The 24863-nt window shown below is 42.6% G+C and overlaps 1 protein-coding gene across 5 annotated transcripts in view; it reads right to left on the minus strand.

Annotated features, from left to right (window-relative positions):
• PKP4 (plakophilin 4) overlaps nt 1–24863 on the minus strand; it is a 693496-nt gene that overhangs the window by 158554 nt on the left and 510079 nt on the right. For all 5 annotated transcript variants that reach the window (XM_085645508.1, XM_085645509.1, XM_085645506.1 and 2 more), the window contains 2 exons: nt 23440–23656; nt 2979–3111 (listed from right to left, as the gene is read on the minus strand). In XM_085645508.1, the coding sequence (XP_085501634.1) occupies nt 2979–3111; nt 23440–23656 (350 nt within the window). The remainder of the gene's footprint in view (nt 1–2978; nt 3112–23439; nt 23657–24863) is intronic.

Consider the following 24863-nt stretch of genomic DNA (forward strand, 5'->3'; position numbering starts at 1 on the left):
CCCCGGTCCTGCCACGGGACTGTCCGATCCAGATTGCCTCCCAGGGTTTCCGGTACCTGGGTATATATATCACTCTTGACCCGGAGGCCCGCTATGAGCGGAACTTGCTGCCCCCCCTCCAGCGTCTGAGGGAGGACGTGGTGCGCTGGCGGCGTCTGCCGCTCTCGCCGCTCGGCCGAGCGGCCTTATTTAAAATGATGTCCCTGCCGCGCTTCCTCTACGCCCTCCAGAATACCATGGACTTGGTCCCGGCACGCTACTTTCGCGAGGTGGAGGGCCTCCAGCGGCGCCTGTTCTGGGACGGGAGGCCGCGTATTGCTCTGGCTAAATTGACGCTCCCGTGGTACGATGGAGGGGTTGCCCTCCCGGACATCAAACGGTATTACTGGGCCTCCCAACTAGCTGCAATTAATCATGGCCTTTACGGGCCCGCCTTAAACCCGGCATTTGAGATGGACAGGACGCTTCTGCCCGGTGGCGATTATAATCGAGCGCTCTACTCTGGCGCGCCCGACTCCCGTTTGACGGGACCGACGCGTGTCATGGTGCGTGTCTGGCACGCGGCTAATGCAGCTATGGGGTGGAAGGACCGTTTGACCCGAGCGTCTCCGCTGTATGCATCTGAGAGGTTGGGCTCCCTGTGGACGTCGAAGGGCTTCGAGAAGTGGGACACGATCGGAATCAGCACGGTGGGAGATCTCTGGACGAGGGGGGGATTCAAAACTTTTGAGACGCTGCAGGCGGAGTTTCAGCTGCAGGGCAGTGAGTACTTTCGGTACCTACAGGTCCGCCATGCGCTGGGCTCCGTCTTCCCGGATGTTGCATCCATTCCAGAGTCTTCCCCCCTGGAGGACAGAGTGCTAGATGGCCATGTCCCGGACAGCACGATCTCCCTCATATACAAAAAATTGATTAACGATAGATCGTGTCTGCTGACTAGTCTCCGCGAGGCTTGGGTTGCCGACGGGCTGGAGCTGGACGACGAGGATTGGATTTCCGCGGTGGCCTCTCCGAAAGAGGTGGCCATCCCGGCTCGTCTTCGTTTCGTCCAGCTCAAGATCCTTCACCGGGTCTACGTGACGGGGCCAAGGCTTTTACGTATGGGTTTTGCCGGTGATGGAATGTGTAAGCGTGGCTGTGGTGCGTTGGCAACTTTCATGCATATACTGTGGGAGTGCCCGAAGGTGGAGCGATTCTGGCGTGGTGTGCATGAGGTTCTACGAATGGTTACGCGTGTCGCGCTGCTGCCTGAAGCGAGGAGATGCTTGCTGAATGTCTGGGAACCAAATGACTACTCGGTCCCGCAGGCGCGGTGGGTGACTCTGGGATACATGATAGCCAAGCGTGATATTGCCCAATTGTGGGGATCCCAGAGGCCCCCTGCGGTGTCGGCCTGGAAAGAGCATATGGATTGGTGTATGTTTCGTGAAAAGGTGGTGTATGTGGCGAGGGGTAAGCCTGGGGCGTGGATGAAACTCTGGGGCCCCTGGAACACCTACCGCGGGGGTATTTGTGAGCCGCCGCTGCTACCGGCGGCCTCGCCGGCTCCGTCTCCCTAGATGGCGCTCCTCCCTTGGCCGCGGGCGCGCGGTCCCCCAGTCCCTGATCTACTCCCGTCCCCCCCTTCAGAATTTTGCTGCTGGTTTGGATCCCCCACTTATGGAGCACGTGTTGTCACTTTGGATCGAGGGTTGCCTTGCGGTTGTGGTTTGTTTACGTTGTTTTGCATTAAGAAAATGGAACCGTACTGTGGGCATGGAGCTTTGAGGCCTGCACCATTGATCACTCCTGCTTTCCTACAGTGCACCGCTGAGAAAATTATTTGCTGTATGTATGTAATATGCTTTTGATGCTCTAGCGGCCGGCCGGGTGGTTGTAGGCCCATACCTGTAACTTCTATAAACTGCAATAAACGGTTTCAAAAAAAAAAAAAAAAACAAAGGAGAATCTGAACTTTATATTCCGCCAGAAGAGATGCACAATATTTCTGGATCCTGTCTAATGGCAAGGAGAGCTCAATCACAAAAAAAAAACATATTGTATCCTGTTCCAAAGGAATTCATGGCTTTAAATGCAGGTTTACAGAAGGAAAACCTCGATGATTCCTCCCTGGTGTAAATGGATTTAGTACTGTGGATTTCTCCATTACAAGGGTGCAGTAATCTGCCTAGTAAATTCTATGTAAGCGTTGGGCGTTACAAGATGCCTGTGGGCATTCACAAATTTAGATCAAAGATCTCATCAACCTGGAAATTATCAAAATGTTACTCGTGGGTGGGACTGGAGTAACTTTCCTTCCAGAATGGGAAGGGTGAATGGATCTCCCCTCAGATTTGGAAGTGGTGTAGGTGAGGGACGTTTTCCACAGAAAAGGTTTTCCTCTCTGAAGAAAAAAAAAAACGTGCTATTGCTTAGCGGGCACCCTTGCCCCTGGTTAGAAATATAACTATGTAGACAGGAGCCCCCAGGATATATCACATAAGTAGTATGGCTGGAAAACTGTGCTTAGCTTTGATTTGCAAGTTTTCTTCTGGGAAATTTGAATACTGATAAAACAAAATAAACAAACAAACAAAAAACAAACAACGTTTGTTTTATGCAACTATGTAGTTATGCATCAGTTTTTTGGCACAAACGAAAAACTAAATTCATTAAACAACGAATGCAGAACATTACGACGTACACGTTTGCCCCTGATAAAGATACTAATAATCTATGACCTGGTGCATCTAAAATTCATATTCACAGATAGTGAAAAATACATTTGATATATAATTGGATATTTTTTATAACTTATGTGAAACATTCATTTAAAAATGTATAATGGGCCCTAAACGTTAATGCCATGTTAGATTGGTAGTATAAGAATATCAGACCTGAAAGAGCCACAAGCGAAGTGACAACAGGTAGACAAAAGAGCACTTTAGCTGCTCATCACTTAAAGTTATTTAATGAATTGTAGTAGGCGCCTCACCTACCTCGGTTTTTGTTTTATTGTCGCCAAAGCACAGGTGCTGTAGGTAGGCTGCTGCATTTGCTTGAACAGATGGGAAGTGATGCTGAAGCATATGAATGACTTCAGGCAGTTCTGGGTCCCGCCATGCAAACTCTCTGTAAAATAACAAACCAGTGACTTCAACATTGTGCGAAGATGCCATGTAACTGGAACGTTTCACATTTATGGAATTTCAAAAGTTACAACTTGCAATAAACAAACAAATATTTGCCAACCACACTTCTAATCTAAACTCTTACCTTTGCGGTTTTGAAAAATGTTTGGCTGAAAACCATATTGACCAGTGTGTGCCTCACGTCAGTACTCCGATTTGGGAAGAGCTCAAACCCCAAAAACGAATTGGGAAGTAACATTTGGTAGCACGTATGCAGCATACTTTAGCTACATCATGGCTTCCAGACTGGTCCATTATGAGTAAAAAGAGGATTCAATGAGATGTAATGGTGAGAATGGCAGACACGAAGGGCAGTTGGGGAGTAGCAGGCAAAACCAGTAGGAGACAGATACACACATTGTTCTCCTTAAAATCCTTCCATTAGGGAGTACTATCTTGTGCATTTAGATACCCGAAACGGTTAGGCTCCCTTGCCCCGAGGGAGATCTGATCTGTCTGGTGCATGGTTCCTTATACTGAGAGGGAACTGCATTAGGTTCTGGTTAGGATCAAGGAGGCCATGTCCAATGTATTTAGATAGATGTTTCTCTAGTAAACCCTTAAAACACACTATCTCCTCTATGACCACACCAGACATCAAAGAAAGGAGAACCTCTGCTTAATGTGAGGCCTTCTTTTACATTCACCTCTTCTACCCTAAAGTGTGTTCTGGTCTGGCTGCCTACAGTCACTGAGCTTTTGGGGTGCTTTAAAGTACTTCCTGCTTTTTTCAAATTAGCTAAGACACAGATGCAAAAAAGCTCTGTTTCATGGTGACACTTCCTCGCTGCTGAATATTGCTCATCTTTTCAGCTCCACTTGGACTAGAAGAACCAAGACCTTTCACCAACAGAGATGGAGTCCTGTCTAAGATAACGGCAGCTCCAATTGGACTCGATGTGACTGCAATTTGCTAGCTGGCCCAGTAGGCTGCACTTCAGCATGAACAAGGCACAGACAATCGCTCGTAGCCGAAACAATTTTCTGCACCCAGAAGTAGTCATGGCACTAACAGACCTCTGCCTTTTGGCATACCCTAAAGCCCACCTATAACAGGAAATTCCAACAAATCTGCATGAGCCAAGGCTGTGCAGCTCACCAGTACATAAGCAGGCTTCGCATTGACATCGAGTTGAAGGAGACTTGAGTTCACTAAATACAGTTTTGTTCTATATAGGTTCCCCTCTTCCTTAAGGGACACCCTTAACATTTAAAGCTCCAGCACATATCTGAGAACATGTCCTCTCCTGTCCATCTGAGCAACAGCATTTCCAATGTGTACGGAAGGATGGGGAAAAGTGCCAAAGTGCAAAAACAGCATTAACAAATATCATATAGCTTGTTACAGATATTCTGCAAAAGCATGTGGGTCTTATTTTATTCATACTAATGAGCAAATAATGCATCTGAAAATATGGAACATCAAGTCTTGTGATGTATGCAGGTGACATCTTTGGGCTGATGACTGGCCAGTACAAACGGGAAAACAGCCAACACATGTAAATAAGTAGCACGCCCATCTAAGTGCCACTGGCATTCCACTGCCCAAGCTTTATTAGGCAACTGACAGACTTTCTCTGGCATGATCATCAACAAACCGCAGGGTAAGCAGATACTTCGAGGTGTCAGGGGAGGCCAAAAGGTAACTCGCGTACACCTCATCACTTGGAGGCCCAAGGCTACATACAAATCAAGGCAGAATTCTGTATTTAGTTTCAGGGGACAGTGGCATAATGGTTCAAAATAATATTGTATTACAATTCTGGAACAGTAACACCACCCATATAAGAGTAAAAAAAAACCTTATTGGTCACGAAAACACAGTATTATAATGTGAATTTGACAAACAGAGGCAAAGGTATATCCGTAGACAAAACAAAACCACCCACTATTTTTTACGACGTCATTTAGCAAGTCAATGTCAAACTGAAGGAGAGGTCCATCACCTGAGTCCGATTGAGTACAATAGATCCTTCTCTTCGAATTGACCAAGCGAGTGTGAGACCTGGGATGTTCACAGGAAGACCCAGAGACATTTGTTGAGGACAAGACACAATTGCCACTGGAATACTGGTCATTTATATACATTTTAAACAAGGATTCGAGGAGGGTTTGTATTTTTGTGGAAGAAAAGGCTGATGTGCAACTTCCCACAGGACAGAATTAAATTGTAGACGATTACAATTAGCAAAGTGATGGTGACAACACAGAAATATTGTAAACTGCAAAGTAACCTTCACACCAATAAACCGAGTGCAACAACTAATGAACTCGTAGATAACAGAGAAGCACAGAAGACTCGTAGATAACAGAGAACAAGCATTTGTAATGCAATAGGACTCGCATTTACGCGAGACCTATTGCATTGCAAACGGTAGTGATCACGTGCAGTGGGGGGCACGGACAACAGGAGTGAGGGGGAGAAGGCATGGACAACAGGATGTGGGCAGGAGAGAAGGCACGGACAACGGGAGTGCGGGCGGGAGGAGGAGGTGAGAAGGCACGGACAACGGGAGGGTGGGGGGGGGGGGAGTAGAGAAGGCAGTAGGAGCACCTCATTAAAGAAAATCGTGCTCACAGTCTAAATAACACGTACTGTGTAACACTCGAAGTAAAGGGTCCAATAGCCATGGGAGGATACAAATGAAGACATGGCCGTAATAAGGAGGGACTAACAAGCCTATAAACGAATCAGAAGGCAGCATTTACGAAGGACAAAGACACAAGCCAATGAAAAATATAGGTGGGGGAGTGAGCGGGGCTTCCCTCACATACTGAACTACAGCAGATCATCACCAGAGCAGCGCTTGCGCGCGGACTCTAGGCTCGACCTAAAAAAGAGGACTCCTGGATAACAGAGAAACAGATAACCTGTAAGTTATAAATTACATTATTTAAATAGCAACAATTAAGAGATTTGCACTTTTAGGATCAGGTGGTTGAGATATTTTCTGGATGGGGCATGCCGCAAAAGCAGGCGAGCCCTCGGGAACCTGTAAGTCTGTGGGAAGTCACAGAACCTTTGCATGTAGCGTCCCTCCCACACACATATGTGCCCCCGTTATAGGCAGGAGTAGATGCATTTCCACAGTGGGAAAGGGAAGTGAACACTTTGATGAGTGTAGGCAAAGGTGGCTTCTCCTCAGCGAAAAATAGATCGTTCATGAGGAAAAAATCATAAAATCATGCCGAATGTCCAAAAGCACAGCATTAACTGTTACAACAAGTTGGAAAATTAAAACAGGGCTATTTATGGAAAGATTAATCAGTGACACAAACCCATACAAACTGAAACACACTTCAGTCAGAATGGCTCAAACATTGCTTTTAATCAAGCGGAGAGAAACAGATACAGCTCAAGCAACTTGCTAAATATCTGGATCCCTTCGCAGTTGCAAACTGAGATGAAAGTTAAGACAAACATAAGCATGTACATTACCACTCCTTAATATCAGATTAACAACACAAAAGGCAAACCACTGATCTAGGGACCAAGATATGCACAGGATTTCAACTTCAGAAGAAGTATAATATAACTCGCACAAGGCCAGAATAATATCTGCAATAATCCAGTTCAGACTAAGGGTAGTATTGGATCATTGAAGGCATTACCATAAAAACATCGACTTGCTGGATGAGGGCTCATACCAGCAGACACTACCATCCTCTACCTGGCTGAACTATAGGCCTTTTACTATTCAGGCTTTGGATTTACACTTTTCTTACCTAATCACTAACTATTGCACTCTGAAGTGAGTGCCTGGTGGCATTCAGCACTTTACAACAGCCCCGCCGCCCACATTACATAAATAAATAAACAGATAAATGGCAAATCACCAATAGCTAGGTGGGCGGCTTTTCTTACAGGGCTAATATATTCAGATAAACATTGGTGCCTCGTGGCACCCTTTGTCTGAGGTCGAACAATATTTCCCAGTTAACTGGACCTTTTCAAATCGAACACATTAATTTCGTATTGCATCACAATGGGAATTTTGAAATATTGTCCAGCCATAATAGTGTTCATTTTATTGACAGCCACAATATTGTGAAGGTGTATGTATATATAAAACGCAACCAATATACTATCCTTGATTCCACATGCTGTGTGTGTGTGTGTGTGTGTGTGTGTGTGTGTGTGTGTATATAGCTTATTAATATCAATATACTGAGGAGGTAGCCATAAAAAGTTGAGCATAAATGTACTATTCTTAACTTCACATCTTGGCCAGCCGACATTGTGACATACTACCATTCATTCATTTATTTACCCTCGCAGAAAATACTCACGAGTTGGGGATGTGACATAGGCAATGACAATCATCACTGAGCTCAAGAGGAGTGAAGCCAGAAACTATAGGTAGAGCAGTGAGTGCTGCGAGAGTGAGAAGGGATCCATAAACTGATCACAGAATCCTCTCCTGCCAGTGCCCTTCATACTGTTAGCAGATAGGGAGCTGAGGCAAAGGGACATGGCGTGATTACTGGGATCACACAACATGATCAAGTGGGCTAGAATTACAAAGCAACTCACAATAATTAACTCAAAGTTAGCGGGACAATAACTTATGAGATAATGGTCATTATAACAGTGATATGTTTACTGTCATTTTCGGACTGTTTCTCAAAATACTATTATTATTACCGTACTATAGCCCCATGAGCCGGAGCCACGGCGAGGCAGTACACTGGAGCGAGTGAGCAGCCTTGATGATTGTATGACTACAGGCAGGCGCTCCTGCCCTCCAGTGAAAATAGCTCAAGGGGCTATAGTACGGTATTAATAATAGTATTTAGAGAAACAGTACCAAAAGGAGTATTTTGAGAAACGGTACCAAAAGGGTATAGTATTAAATGCATGTTATTATACGCATGATTCCTGCTAGATTACTATAGCAGACCATATTGTTGTTCCGGCATATGAGTGGTAAAGGGATCACTTTTTGGTCCTGATGAAAAGCCATGGGGATGGCTTTGAAACATGTCGACTAGCGAGGTGGTAGCCCATTACCTCTATTCCCCGTTTTTAATGTAACCGGCTATGGTAGTTTTCCACATAGCCAGTTATCTTTTATACTCCACACTTTACTTATTTGCATGTCCGACCCTTCCACTCTCACACTAGCATCACACATAGTTAGGCTGTCCGGTTTTCGGTTTAAACTTATAATAACCAATAAAACCCCACCAGAACGGAAATAGCCCTCACCAGTGTAAACATATAAACACAAAAAAAACCTGCAGAACCACAAACTAAATGGCATTCAAAGAAAGGAAAAGGAGAGTGAAAGTCATTTTTTATTTCTTCCTGAAGGGGCCAATACAATGTAACTTTGTTATATAAGGTAGCAGTAAGAAAGACTGGGAAACATTATTCTGCTTGAGTTTGTTGTTTAGGGATGTCACTAAAATATTGTTTCTTCTTCCTTTTTCAGTTTTGTTGTCTTTGGTCTAAAGATACAGGACTTGGAAGCATGTCTTAGATGTTGTTTATTTATTTTATAAACTGTAGAGAATCAGGAATATCAAAATCATATTTGATTTTCTGGCTACTTTTCAGTCTTTCACTGATAGGAAAAATGTAGGTTTCATAAGAATCTTTCCCAATATGTACTATCACATTTACCCAAAGAGAATGGGTAAAAACCCTTGATACATCAGACCCCTTTTCTAGTGTGTCAATATTGATAGTAGGTGAATTGCCAAACGCCCCAGGATTTAAACATTCAGTACAAGGTATAGTGACAGGTATATGTGACAAGAGTGCAGTCACAAAGCATCTAGGATACTGGTGAAAACATGACACCAGACGTTTGTAAAACATGGAATGCAGTGTCACTTGGAATGCTGCTGCAAAAAGTTCTTACCAAGTTCGACAAAGATTTGAGTGACATTGTTTGTATTTGCAGTGATTCAGCTACGTATATGAAAAAGTTGTGGGATGACCTGTCGAAATCGATACCTGAGCTGAAGTGCTTCCCTTTAAGAGATCCATGCCACTTGTTAGATGGTATGCTGAAAGCATCTTTACAATCTTGAGAGTTAATGAAGAATGCTATTGACGCTTTAGGTGCACTGTTTTATTATGCGTGGAAACTAAAATGGTAGTATTTCTCATATTGTGCTTTGTGTGGCATCAAAGAAAGTCATCCCAACAGTGCACTGTGCCATTTAGCCAGTGGTTCTCAGTCCGAGAGGCCGTGAATGCTAGATTTTCCATGTGGCAACCGTTTACAGAATGTTTGCTTAGTGATGCCAAAGGTGAGAAATGTGATGATCTCTGGTCACATATTCATAGTAGTTTGAAAAAAAAGTACACTCTACTGCATTCTTAGATTTTTACAGGAAAGCAGGACTGCTGTAGTGGACATAAAAAACTAAAGTCTGAAAACACCCTTGTCTACCAAGTGTTCAGCATAATTTGTGTAGATGTGAAACATCTCCTTGAGAGTAAGCTGGGTGACATTTTTAGTGACTTTGGCACTGCAACATGTTGCATGTTAGAGTGCTTGCCACTTGGTAAGCAAAGAAATGTTGAGGAGCGATTCAGGAACTTTTATTTAACAATTTATGAGAAATAGCCCTTCACCAACCTTGGCATTTGAAGTCAATGAAGCCTCACTGAGGTACTCTGCACAAGTTATAGATCCCTTCAATGAAGGGAAATTTTCTCCGGAGTTTCAAAAGTGCTACCTCATTTTTGACCGCTTCAATAACTCTGAGGGCATATGCGCCCAGTTGCAGAACTTGTCGCAGAGAATCACAATCTTCAGGTACACCAGTATTGGCATGGTAAGCTATGTCAGTGGCCAGAGTTAGCAAATTGTGTACTGGCTATTTTGGTGTTGCCTGTCTCAAGTGCCAATGTTGAGAGGGCTTTTTCACAGATAAAAGTTTACATGGGAAGGAAAGCACGAGCGTGCATGACAAAAGATTCACTGAAGAAGCATTGTATGGTTGTACTACGATAAGTTTGATTTGTAAACATTTATTTGGACCTCATATACACGGTACGTACTTTGTCTATATACTATGCGCTATCAGTGCAGAAAGCAAGCAATAATAAAAGCAAAACGTTTGTTTGTTGTTTTTAATGGCGTGAAAATGTGTAACCACTGAAAACCCCACCAGAATTTACCAAAAATAGAAACTGAAAACAGGAAAGCCTACACATAGTATATTCACCTTCAAGTGCTCCCACGTCTCCATTAGTTCTAGCACGCCCCGTACCAATGATTAAGCATGCCACCAAGGGACCTTTCGGTGGGTGAGGGTTATTTTAACACACTGTTTTCCCCTATACATTATTAGGGCACACACCCATCACGATTAGTGAGGAGAATATTTTGGAAGGATTTATCCATTGGCTAAGTCTAAGGTGGATTCTTTTTTGCAACACTTACAAAGCTATAACGACCAGTACTCCTATTCCCACTTATCTAACAGACAAGCTTACCATCTCTGGTAATTCTTGGCACACCTGCAGCCACGACACCACCAGACTGCAGTCTAAAAAGTGGAAAAAAGAAAAGACAAGCCAGCAGGCCTTTTTCCATCTATGCACCAAGGATATGGAACAACATCTCCGTATTTATTAGGACAACTCAAACGCTGCTCTACTTTAACAAAGAGGTGAAGACTCGCCTCTTTCAAGCAAATTACATCACAATGTATTAACCGTCCAGAACAGAGTTTCTTACCTGTCGTTGTAGTTTTTGCAGCTTGAAGAATTTTCTGGATGTGATTGGTCAGCGGAGTGGGAAAGTTTTGACGTTCTCTTAATTAGTGGCCACTGATGGGGATTAGTAATAAAATTTAACGCTGAAGTTATAAAGATACAAGATAACATTATCGTTTTGCTGACGAGACCATATTTGAATATGCCCGATTTGATCGGCCACTTTGATGCGGATCGGGCAGGAAGTACTCGTAATGTGAATAAATCTAAGACTTAGTGGATTACGAATATGTGAATAGTTAGCGTGGGGAAAGCCTCTACGTTTTTCTAATTACATGCCGCCGAAGGGTTTTTAGCAACAGAGGTATACATTGGTGTTAATAAAAAGAGTATACAGGATTACTGTTTCCAGGAACAGCAAGCATTGCAACACGCTAGATTTGATTGGCCAACGGCATGCGGACTGAATAGGAAGCACTCGTGTTTTATGCAAATAGAAGGCTTAGTGATCAGGGAATATTATTGGTCAATGATGTATTAGGGAAACGTTTTCGATTGGGCAGGACGTACCAGTACTGGCGTTAGCAGGAGCAGGCTAAAATAATGATTTTGATTGGTTGGTAGCTCACGGACCGGAGAGGAAACAGTTTAAGATAATTAGGAGGTAATAGGCGGGAAACGTGATTGGTGGAATGAAAATATAAAAAGGAAACGCAAAAGATACTAGGTTAAGCGGTGATATGCGATTGGAAGTGGAGGCCACGAGGAAGCTATTGCTAGAATAAAAGGTATGTGGATACATATGAGTATTCGGCTATAAACAAGATGATATTTTGTTTAAACAGGTTTAGAAAGGAATACTGATTTGGTTCTTTTATGTTATATTGTTATAGAGTTCATTGCGTGGAGGAGACCATCTAATTGACTAGAACGGATGTAGAATGAGGTGAGGACTAGGGATTGTTGAACAGGAATACTGAAGTAAATAGTAGTATGAGAATAATTGATTATCAGGTTTCATTCTTTTAGAAAGCTTTTATTTTGATGGGAAAACTAAAGACCTGGATGATACTAGTACCCATTCATGACTGATATTTCATACCACTACGTCAATTATAAGAGGTATGTGATAGGATATTATATGGAATTAACAATTAGCGATAATAAGAAAAAATGGGACAGCCAATTTTAATAAAGGCTAGGAATAATGACTAATACTAATAGCAAATAGGAAATAATTGATTATCATGTCTTATTTTAACCAGATAAAATTTAACTTGATGAGAAAATAACACACCCTGATGATACTGGTACCCTTCCATGACTGATACTATACACCATCACGTTATTATTTAGGAGGTATGTGATATTTCACTATGTAGATACTACAATGAGCTATAATCAAAATCAGGTAATGACTTATAATGAAGTTTAGTAGGAAGGAATGATAGGCTGGGTTCTGAGAGGATTAATGGTTTAATCAGTGGCAAAAACCATGACATGATAAATTATGATGTTGTTCTTTTAAAACAGAGTGATTATGTATTTGGGTAAATTCATCAAATTTAAGATTGTTATATAGGCAGGTCGTAGAGGGTATAGATGCATTAAACAATATTAATTTGACTGTCAGTTGGACTTGGGATATAGAGATGTATGATTTATTTTTCAGTGATATTTTCTTTTCTATTCTTGCAGCCCTGATGAGGTCCCAAGCGGGACGAAACGCGTTGGCTGTGTTTATGTATAATTAAGATTATGTTTGGACTTCTAAGAATGTGTTGGAGCACCAAATTGAAAATAATTTGAAAGAATAAAAGAATCTATTTGGAAGAAATCTCTTGGACTACGGAAAATAATTTTTCTTGGAATAAAATAATTTATTGTTTACGGATCACTTGCCCACTCCTTCCATTTTCTAATATATTGTTTGTCGTTGAGTGGTTTTTTACGGTGGGCCACTGGAGGTGGAGTGGAACTTATACGTCTAGTACTATTAGCATTAATTGTATATTCATCAGTGCACACATATTTGACCCTCATCGTTTTGGATAGTAGACCATTTTAAAACGGGCTGATGTAAATACAGTGAAGCGGATGCTGGGTCCCTCGATTTCAGCCATATGTGCCATCAGCATATTTTGTTTGCACGGTCCCAGTTTCCCCCGTTTGTTTATAGGGAAGGCTTTCTACATTTTTTAGTCCCTTTCACGTGAAAACCTGTCTCCCCTGCGCACACGTGTTCGTGCCTTTGACCCGACCTCCTTTGTCACCCTTGCAAAGCCTATCCTTAGGAGTGCTGCAGTGGGCGGGTGTTTGATGCGTTGTTCGCCAACTTGTGGCCAAGCTTGGTGAACAGGAGCACAAACCGTCCAAAGAATACATATGCACGTTGTACAACACATACGTGCTCCTTACCAGGTTAATTCTTTAGTAACAAGGCTGTGTTTGTGTACCTTATTGAAGGCCACATATTGTAAAGCCCATTAGAACGTTTGGTAGCTATTGGCAATTGAAAATGACAATGCCTTTTATTTAAGTTTTTTTTTTTTTTAACATTATGATTTACAATGTCAATAGCTCAAACTAATGTAAATGTAAGACCTATTGCATTGCTTCCTTAAATATCCAGGAAAATACTTCATTTTAGTTGTCGGTAAGTATAGCATTTACATGAGTTTATGCTATTAACATTGAAAATGCATTATATTTATGTTGTTTAAAAAAAAGTCACATTAATATAAGCCATTAGCATTTACAATGCCAATAGCCCACACTCATGTAAATGCAATGCAATGCAATAGGTTTTGCATTTACAAAACTTTTGACTATTTGCATTTTTAATTTCAATGCCTTTTATTTATTTTTTACAAAAGAAAAACAATATAAAAAAACAATGTCAATAGCTCAAAATAATGTCACTGCGAGACCTATTGCATTGTAAATGCTTGTTTTTGTCTTTTGTTGTTGGTGGACATCTAAGTACTTCCCTTTGGTGCACGTTGTGACTTCGTCGTGCTTTTTTAAAAAATGTTCTCCTTGCTGTTTTTCTCCCCTCATCTTCTTGGCAGAGGAGGGTGGGTTTGCTTGTGAATCCAGAAAATTCTTCAAGCTGTAAAATTACACCAACAGGTAAGAAACTATACGTTTTGCAACATGAATCTTTTCTGGATTCACAAGCTGTGCATAGATTTGGTAGCAGTGTGTGACTACAGTGGTGGTTGGGTTGAAGATGAGCATTGATTTGAAAATAGATGTTGTAAGATCGTTTGTCCTGCTTGCACTACCCTGTTCATTTGAATATCCACACTATAGTGTCTTGAGAACCTGTGTACTAATGACCATATTGCTGCCGCCATACAAATATCTTGTAGTGGTGTATTTGCTAGGAAAGCGATGGTTGCTCCCTTTTTTCTTGATGAATGTTTACCAAGAGTGTTTTGTAATGCTTCTTGTGCATTCTTGTGGCACAACTGAATAGTCAGTGCTATCCATCTTGCAATTGTGTTCTTGGTACCCGGACTTTCTAGAAAACTATTTTCAAATGATACAAACAGTTGCTTTGTATTCCTTTTAGTCTTCGTCCTTTCGATGCAATACATTACTGCATGTCTTGCATCCATTTCGGTTTTTGAAAGAACCTTGGTATCTGAATGCTTTGGTTCATGTGGAACTGTAAGATAACGTTTGGCATGAATTATAGGTCGGTTCTCATGACACTTCCCTCTCTTTGTGAACTTGAAAGTAAAGTTCCTGTAATGTGAGAGCTTGTAACTCACTCACTCTTCGTAGTGATGTAATGGCCACTAAAAAGCAGTCTTTAGTGTGAGCATTTGTAATGTAGCCTTGTGTAATGGTTCAAAGGGTGCCTTCTTCAATTGTGTGAGCACAATATTTAAATTTCTTGTGGGAGTCGGCATCCTCTTTGAAGGTGCACTTCTTTTTGCTCCTTCTAAGAACCGCTTGATGACTGATAATGTGAAGAAACGTTTCTCTATGTGACCTCTTGTGTATGCCACTACTGCAGCTAAATGAACCTTTAAAGAAGTATAGCACAGCTTACAATCTAGAAGGTGTGTTCAGTACTTCAGCACTGTTCTTTCTATAGAGATCATTTTTAATAATACTTTTATCAAACACCCGAGTGACTTTCTTTTCCATCTAGCTATACAACACTTTCTAGTTGTTGGTCTTCTTGCCTCTCTTAAGACCTCCATTGTCTTTTCTGGTAACCTAAGGTGTCAACATTCTAAGTCTTCAGGAGCCATGCTGCCAGGCTTAAAGACTCTGCTTCTGGGTGGAGCACCCTTCCTTCTTGCATTGACAACAGGTGTTGCCTGATTGGCAGTTTGTGAAACCTCCCCTGTGATAGTACTATTAGTTCTGAGAAACATTTGTGTCTTGCCCACTGGATGCAACTAGTATTGGGGTAATGCTACTGATCTTGCATTTGCTGATCACCCTGTGAAGTAGTGGTGGTAGGGGGAGGGGGGGGGGGTGAAGGGAGGGGAGCGTTTGCAAATTTCCCAAACCAATCTATCAATAGTGCATTCCCCATGGACTGTTGGCACTGTTGTTTGGAGGCAAAGCATTGGCATTTCATGCTCTGAGGTGTTGCAGACAGATCTATTTCTGGTGTTGCACATCTTTCAAATTCTTTCGTGAGTACTGTTTGGTTCTGTCCCCACACGTGAGACCATGATGCTTGTCTGCTCAGTATGTCTGCTTCGACATTGCCCTTCTCTGTCAGGTGAACCGCTAAAATCTCCATCTTCCTTTGAATAGCCCGGATCCACATCTCTTGTGCTAGTCTTGATAGTGGTAGAGACTGTGTCCCCCCTGTTTGTTTATATAAATTATGGTGGTTGTATTGTCCGTCTGGATCGATATTGATTTTTCCAATACCTCTTTGAGAAAGGCTAGGAATACTGCCTTTAGCTATAGGATGTTGATGCGTTGTACTGGATCCTAGTCCTTTCAGACTCCCCTGACTTGTTCATGTGCGCCCCCCATCTCATCTGTGAGGCTTCTGTTGTTATGGTGACAGTTTGAGTTGGTTGTGTTAATGTTGTTCTTTGTGTTATCTGTGCGCTGTTCCACCACGCTATCTCATCCTCTATCATTTGAGTGACAACCACTAGGTCTTTCTTCCAAAATCCCTGCTGTTTGCGAACATTGATTTAGTAGCCATTCCTGAAATGGTCTCATGTGGAGTCTCGTGTTTGGTATTAATGGGATGCAAGAAGCAATCATTCCTAGCAACTCCCCCACTGTCCTCACTGTTGGAGCTTGCCCCTTCCGATACAGCTGTATCTCGTTTAATAGTGCTACTGTTCTCTTCTCCCTAGGGAATACCTTCACTTGTATCTAATTTATTCTGACCCCCAAGAACATCATCTTCTGTTCTGGTGATGACTTCTCCATGTATAATGAGTATCCCAGCTGATATAGCATTATTACTTGCTGCATGTGCTCTTTGCATTTCTTGTAGGAGTTTGCCCTTACAAGCCAGTCGTCCAGGTAGGGATAAGCATGTGTTCCCTGACTTTGCAGGTGTGCCGCTACTGTTGCTAGACACTTTGTGACTACTCTTGGTGCTGATTTTATTCCAAAAGCCAGTACTTTGAACTGGTAGTGTCTGAGGAATTTATTTTGGCTTGCGTTCACTGGAATGTGTAAATACGCATCCTTTAAATCTATTGTTGCCATGTAATTCCCAACTTGTATTTGCGATATTACCTGTGGCAGGGTACTGAACTTGATTTTTTGAGTACTTATGAACTTGTTTAAAAACCTCCAGACCAAAAGTGATCTGAGTGACCCATTTACTTTTGGAATTAGGAAGTGTGTTGTGTAGTTCCACTTGTTGCTTTCCAGTCTTGGCACTAACTATATAGCATCTTTTGACAGCATTTCCTCTACCTCCTTGAGTAGATGGGCTGTTTCTTCCTTTAAATGTGGCCTTTTCCCTGGACCTTTGCATGGAGGTGTCTTGGTTAATTCTATGCAATATTTGAATTGTATTAGTTTTAAAACCCATTTGTCTGTGGTGATCTTTCTCCATTCCTGGAATAAATATTTTATTCTGCCCCTTACTGGTGTTGAGTGTTCTTGATTACCTATTCTTGTCCCCTTGTGTATTTGTACTCTTACTGCTGCACTCTTAGATGATTGGCGAGTTTCCCTAGTGAACTCTGACAAGTCATTTACTTGCTGGGAGACCCCCCTTTTGTGGGTGTCCCCTTCTGCATGGTCGTCTGTGAAAGGACTGCCTTCCCTGCTGGTACTGCCATCTTTGGGCTTGCTGTTCACTTGTCCGACTACCTCCCTGGAATAACTGTTGATACATCTGATGGGATGTACCTGTATGGAAGGAGTCCCTTCCTGTAGGTCTTAGTGAAGGAACTGTTCCCCTGCGCATATTGCCCATGAACTGTAGAGCCCCCATTGACTTTGCACTTTCATTTCTTTTTTCAACTGATTCAGAGTCTTGTCAACCGCACCCCCAAATAGTAGTTCCCTACTGAATGGTGCATTTAGTAGGTTAGCTTGCACTTCTGGTTTAAAACCTTCAATTCTTAACCAGGCAGGACGTCATTTTGTTGCACCTATAATCATCTATCTGTCTGCTTGACGTTTCTGCTGCATCCAATGCAGATTTTGAACAGGTATTGGCGATGTTTTTGCCATCCTCCACCAGGTGGGCTGTCCTATTTTGGTACTGCTCTGGGGGATGTTTCATTAATTCTCCTACTTTCACCCAATGTTGGTAGGCGTGACTATTAAGCAGCGCGTTGGAATTTGCAATATGCTACTGGTTTCCACCTTTCTTCCCATGAGGTCCATTCTCTTACTCAACACATCCTGAGGAGGCCCCATTGTATTTGGTATGTTGGCTCTCTTCCTACCAGTAGATGTTTATAATTGAATTTGCAGGAACTGTTCCCTTTATGTAACTTAGATCCTTAGAAGAATGTTTATTCTTCTATTCTGCCCTAGGAGTGACTGCTTTACATGTTGCTCGTTCTTTAAAAGCCTCCTTTCTTTGGTCCAACGCACTAGGGAACATAGATAAAAATTGGTTCCTTGATTGTGTAAGCAGAAGGGTTGTATAGTAGAAAACATGATTGTTGGCACTACTCTTCCAACTGTACCAAATATGTCTCTGCTGCCTTCCTTATTACCTAGTTATAAATTCCAATATCAGGTGGTGAGGGTCTTGAAGGATAAGTGTCTACCCCTTCTTCTGGTGAGTGTTTCCAGATTCTGCCATTGTGTGACTTGGTATTCTGAAGCCTCAGAACCCTGGTAGATAAGCTCTTCCTCCTCCTCATAGAAGATTTCTTGTTCTTAATCTTCTTGGGGTTCACGAGTTCTAGGCAGCTCTATTTTCTCGAGTCCTTCGAGCCCATGATTCTTTGTTGTCTAAGACTTACTTGGGAGTCAAAATTTCTTGAGGCTTTCTTTGAAGTCTTTTGCATGATACTGGCCATTTTGGCTTCAAGCCGTCTCGTCTCTCTCCTTTTTCGACGTTGATGCGTCTTTTCCTCAACCATCCTTCCACGTCTTGGTTTTTTAAGGGTCTTTACCACCGCGGTGTCCTTTCTGTAGGATCCGAGGATACGCTAGTCTCTGGTTATGCTTGCAGTCGTCGAGTACTTCGATACCTCTGCTCTAGAAGTCTTCTTGCCCCCTTGGTCAAGTCCACGATCTGTATTTCGGCCTCGGCATCCCCTTCTGGACCTTCATCGATGTTCTCCTTTTGTCGCTGGAGCGACCCAAATCTCAGAGATGGAGTAGGATGTTGGCCCTGCATTGCATGTTGGGCTGTTCTCTGTCGCTGTTTTACCCTCAGACTCTTTGGGTGAACACTAAATAGGCGTTGCAATCTTCGCTACGATGATCTATCGGCAGGCAGAGATTGCAGACCGGGTGCTGGTCCTTTTTCGCAAACGTATGGTGGCAGTTTTTGAAAAACTGGAATGGTGTCTTCTCCCTCACCAAGTACAGGGGACCCTCTGAATGTGCATTCTCCAGAACTGTCACTGAAGATACCTTGTCCTGCTCCCAGAACTTTTCCGGTACGTTCTTGTAATGCCTTCTTCGCTCTGGTGGACCCTTGGTGCTTTTTTTTTTCCAGCAACTTTTTCCTTATATTATTGGAGAGTCTTCTGCACGCATCCAGATACAATGGTGGAAAAAAATAATCTAAAGATGGTGACCAAAGGTGCGACAAAGTCACAAGGGGCGCCAAATAGGGGTATGTCAACGCCCACCAACAATTAAAGACAAAAATAGTAGAAGGTCAAGTTTTTTTAGAATAATTCCAGACACAACCACTAGATGGCGGAATAATGCACAGCATGTGAATCTAGAAAAAGATTCATGCTGCAAAACCCAGCTACCTCTCCTATTGCTTGTTGACTTTATGCTGGTCTTTATCCTTGTACAGAACTTCAGTCTTTAGAAATGCCATTTACGTACATGGGCATGGGTCTCTCAGCGGAGGGCATGGAATTCTGAGTTGACTTGCTATATACTTATAATAAATCCAATATGTTATTGCATATAATTCACCGAACTTCTACTCCTTTTGTTAACTGGATCACCATGGCATGTGAAGCTGTAACTGTCCCCACATAGACTTCGGCTACCTAGAAGGCCTCAGCTGTCCAGTCTGGTCTTCTTGTGCGGCGTCTACTGTACCCACTTTGTCATCTGCCGCCTCCTTCGTGAGAGGCTACAGACTTGCCTGCATAAAGTATCTCCCCGTTTACATACATTTCATCCTCCTGGAAGCGAGGCCAGGGGGGATATAGGGGTAGAAGTAGGACTTCTATATGTGACTACACCCATGTAACACTACTGCAAGTGAGTAGTAATGTGCTTTTCCTTTTAGAGGCTTGTTCTGATGTGAGAATGGGCCTCTAATAAGAAAATCATCTATACAAGAGATCACTCCTCAAAAATTGGAATACTATACGTATATGACTGTACTTTCTAGATGTTTAGAACAGGCCATTGACAGGGACGATATTGTGCTCAGAAGACAAAATTTACTTCCTGCAGCTCAGAAACTTCGTTTTCATAAAATAAAAAAAGAACCATGTACATTTCTGAAATCCATCACCACAGTTCTTAGTCACTGTGAGTGAATTAGCATTGATATAAAACAGCCATCAGTTTCCCTTTCCAAAATGTAAACGCAAGTCTTATCTCATCACCTTACGTCGGGGTTATATGCATACCTATCAGGCCATCGTCACTCGTTGTTCAAGTATACCGTACAATGTGTCCCAGGCAAGGGTCAGTGGCAAGATTCAAGTTATTACTGGCTATTGCTGCAAAAGGACTGATGAAAGCAAGTATTGAACAATAAAGGCAATGGGGTGTATCATGCATGTAGCTTAGTTAACTCTTTACCATACCAGTTCTCACTTTGGCATTCTCACACAAAACAATAAGTTGTCAACACTGCAAACATGAGAGTGCTATAGAAGGATGTCTGTGTGCGAGATGGAAAAACAAAAACAACAAGTGAAAGGACTGGGAGTTAGCTAATCCTTCACAATGACAGAAAAGAACAGCATAGGCTGGTTGCAGTAGTGCAACAAATGTCGAGCAGTACCATATTCTGCTGCCTGACAGGAAACTGATATTTTACACTTGCCTCAGCTCTATACATTGACAAAGATCCTGACTTTTTCTTGGAACAATGTATTGCCAATCCATGGGTAAACCAGGTTTCATTGACACGAGGAAGTCTCTGGTCTGCCTGCTGGCATGTGTGCTCTGCATTCCTCATTTTCCTGGTTACAACCAAAGAAAGAAAGGAAGCCGCCAGAGTTTTAAATTGGCCCTTGTCATGCTCAATAGATAGAGACAATATATACCTTACTAAAATCAATGATGGCGCGCTACCTCACCTGAGGAACCCAGGCACTCAGCTGGAGATGAATGGATGTGTTATGGGGAATATGCTGGGCACCACCAGATAATTCTCCGCCTGCATTTCAACACAGTATAAACCAGAGCTACTGATGCAGCTGGGGAATTAATAATTAAACACAAAAGGCAAACTTGAATAAAAACACCAGCATCCTGGGAACAAGAAAAAAGTTTATCCTACACAAAAATAGTTTCCACAAAACTCAAAGCATGATCCAGCAGAATTTGGTTGATAACCTGAAGAAAGATTATAACCATAAAAGGATACAGGGTATCAGAGTAACTTAAACAGGGTCTTGTCCACTTACCCTGCAAAAAGTGAAACCATGGAGCAGAGTAGAGGACATGTATGTATTGCTGCATGAGACAAATACAACAGCAGACATCGCTGCTATTGGAAGTTGTAGGAAGCTTGCTAGTTAAAAAAATTACCTATTTGCGGTCGGCGATCAAACCGGCATTGGCTACGAACAGGAGATTCTTCACCTTTCCTTTTTTTAATAACATGTCAGAGCGCCATTTATTGGTACTGTTTAGACATTCATTGCAATATCTGACCATTTACATTACACCGTGGCTCTATTTTACAATAACAACTTTTTTTCCACCATCATATCTGACAGACAGATTTGTCTCATCCTGTTGAGACACTTGTATCTTTATGAGTCAGGACGTCAACATTGACATACTGAGACGGCGTGACGATACAAACATTGCAATGTCAATAGGTCTGGCTTTAAAGGAATGTTGTATGGTAATTTGAAACATTACAAGTACGTCACATGTGAATAGATATGTATTTGTGTGGAAGCATAGAACTGTAGGATAATATTGGTCTAAGTTAAAAGGTCAAGTGACAGTTGCATGTACTTTAACTGCTCTCCTCCCAACTGTGCGGCTGCCATAAGCATCAGCCACTCAGCATCCCACACCACCCATTATTCCCCCTCGCAGGCAAGAAGGAACAAGGGGTGCCCCAACTGTCCTGGTCAAGACATCAGGCACTACAATCACAACCACCACCAAGTGTGACCTGCAAAATTCCAACACAGAGCACCAGGGTGACTACAACCCATGTCCTGTCTCTAGGAAGTAGCCTTACGGCTAGAGCGGTCGAACTTGAAGCTGGGGAACCGGGTTCGAGTCTTGGCAACGACGCTCAACACCCTGTGATTCCGGGCAAATCACAATCTCCCCGTGTGTAACAAAAATGAATGTGTCCATCCGTAACGGAACTGGTGCTCATGTAAAAGTGCTCTGATACCCGATGTCTCGGGTCTAGTTTGCGCTATATAAAACTCTATAAAAAAAACAAAAAAGAAAAAAAAGAAAGAAGGGAATCAATCTGATCCCAGTGTGAAAAAGGTAAGGAGATCCAAGAGGCCTTGCAAAGGAGTAGCAGCAGCATGAAAAGTGAGAGGGGGATGCAACAGGGACAATGTGAGAAATGCATCATCCAGTAGTGAATCTAGATGCTGTGCAAGGGGCAGGGAGGGGAGCCTGCTAGGTATAAAACTATCATTTAGTGTCTGATTATACTGGTCTGTCATGTGGGGGTGGGGAAGAAGTGATACAGGAAGGTCCACTAGGATGAAGTAATGAATGATGTATTTTAGTAAGGTCAACAAAAGCACAGAGGTTTGGATGGTAAGAGAAAGGGTAGATATAGCTAGATTTGTTTGCTGTGAAAAGAACTCTGAGAGGACAGCTTTGTTGGCAGCTATCTTGATCACACTTTTACAAGAGCATGGAGGCCCACAATATGTAAAGGAGTGTCACTATGATGGGAGGGGCATCATCAACCCAGAAGTCGGCCATAATGTCGTGGATACCATTGCATGTCAAACATTACCACCATCATGCCAGATACCACATTAACTGGAAGTTGGTACCAGTATGTCATGGATGCTCACAGTATGCCAAGAATTACTAGCCTAATAGAACAGCATACACTGTGCGGGTACCATCGTGCCATGGATGCCCACATTACACCAAAAAGTAATATTATCATGCCAAAAATGACCACCACTGTGCCAGGGCCAGCATTAGTATAAAAGTGGGTGACATAAATGCCAGGTCAAGCTAATGCTAGAAGTGGAAACTACTGAACTGTGGAAGTCTACAATGGGCAAAGACTTACCATCAATATGCCTTGACTTGTAAGATCGGCATTGCTCTGCACAAATGCATGTGCTACCACCATTAAGCAAAAAATCATAACCTTTTGGGACAGCTGTGCCATATCACAGACAGACTAGTATGCAGGAAGGAGGAATTGATTGCTAGGTGCCCTACTATGAGGATTTGATCAGTGACCTCTTGAGAGAATAATGCCACAGAGGGAAAGACCCACACACACATCAACCCAAAGACACACACTCATACGACTCACCCACCCATGACCGTCAAAAACGGACACAGCTACAGTTGATTCAGCAGATCAAAAAATAAAGTATATAGGAACAGAACACTGACTACCTGGTTAAAGATTGAGGCTCTAACACTGAATGGATGATGTGATCCAAACCTTTTATTTGTAGGCACTTTAAAATGAGTAAAATGCGAATACTAATTTACACGTTTGTTTTATTTGTTCAATGCAACTGTCTGCCAAAGTATGTAGAAGTATAAGGGGCTACTTGCCTAGGATCTTTCTGTATGCTGTCTATGGACGGAGACCTTGTTGTTCCATCATCAGCAGGCATTGAATGTTGAAGCCGGTTATAACCACTTTCTGAGATTCTATACTGCATTGATCTGTAGGGTTCCGCATAGTTCGCAGTTGTGTTGAGTGCATAATTGTTTCTTTGGTAAGTAAGCGAACTTCGCTGGCTGGATGTTCTCTGTAAATTTCCTACACCTACAAAAGTAAATATTAATACAATTTCAAAACACACTGGATAGCCCAAACAAGCATTCTTTTAACAACATATTTTGTAATTATTCTTTGAAAGGAAAGTTTTATTAAGCAACTATATGCAGACTAAAACATTATTTCCTTAAAAGATGGCAATTAATTGTTCTTCATGAAATCGATACTTGAAGTGATTCAAACCTCTAGTAAAAATGCACTTAAGCTTCAATTACCATTTGCACTGGAGATGCATGTTACGAATCAATTCACTAGAAGAAAAAGGAAAACCATATGTTCAGCTTGGCCTAAGCCATATTTTAGTAAGTTGCTTAGGGAATAAAACAATGTATTAAAAAATGAAGTGCAGGCTACAATGAAAAAAGGCATTCCACTTAATGTAGTTCAACTAATTTCTGTATGCGACACACAAATTCCTAAACCACACTTTCAACAGTGCTGCTACTGTGTTTAAAACTCATACAGGGAAAGTCTTTTCCACGAATGGTAGGCTAGGCTGCCAACCCGACACTGAGCACAGCCTTTGCCATGTGCAGTGTAGGGTGGGCCTTTGGGGCCCGGGGACCCAATACCCTGGGAACTATAACTCATGCCCTAAAGTAACTATAACTTGCGCCCCTGCCATGCACAGTTTTCTCATCAAAAATTTCACATAAGTGTTGCACTGATATTATCAATGAGGTCATAGAAGATGTTATCAGTGATTGTAATATGTGAGGGTAATTAGCAGCCCCCTTCCTTGGGCCAAAATTAGCCCCGGGGAGCCCATCCCCTGGGGACTGGCCATTAAAGGGTGGGTGCCCTGGACTTCGTGTTTGCTCTTGCTTCGTGGGAGCATTAAAATTTGCTCCCACCAAGCGAGAGCAAATATGCTATGTCTCAGAGGAAGGCACGCTGGAACACAGCATGAGCTCGGCCCTGGAGCATGAGGTCCTTTAATGGGTCTGGGAGTGGGGTCCTCACGGCCCCCTCCCTTTTTTGTATGCACGGCTGGGCCACAGTGGATGGGTTCCCTGGGGCCAAACACGGCCTGGGAAGGGGGTCCACACGCCACGCCCGATCCACTTTCTCAAATGTGCAAATCCCCAGGGGAAGGGGTGCCTGGGGCCAAAGTCGGGTTGGGAGGCGGGGGACAGCGCGACTACCATCCCCCTTAACATAGACGGTATTCCCCCCCCCATAGCCCCCCACGACA

This window comes from Triturus cristatus, chromosome 3_1 (genome assembly GCF_964204655.1).
Source record: "Triturus cristatus chromosome 3_1, aTriCri1.1, whole genome shotgun sequence".
Classification (NCBI taxonomy): Eukaryota; Metazoa; Chordata; class Amphibia; order Caudata; family Salamandridae; genus Triturus; species Triturus cristatus.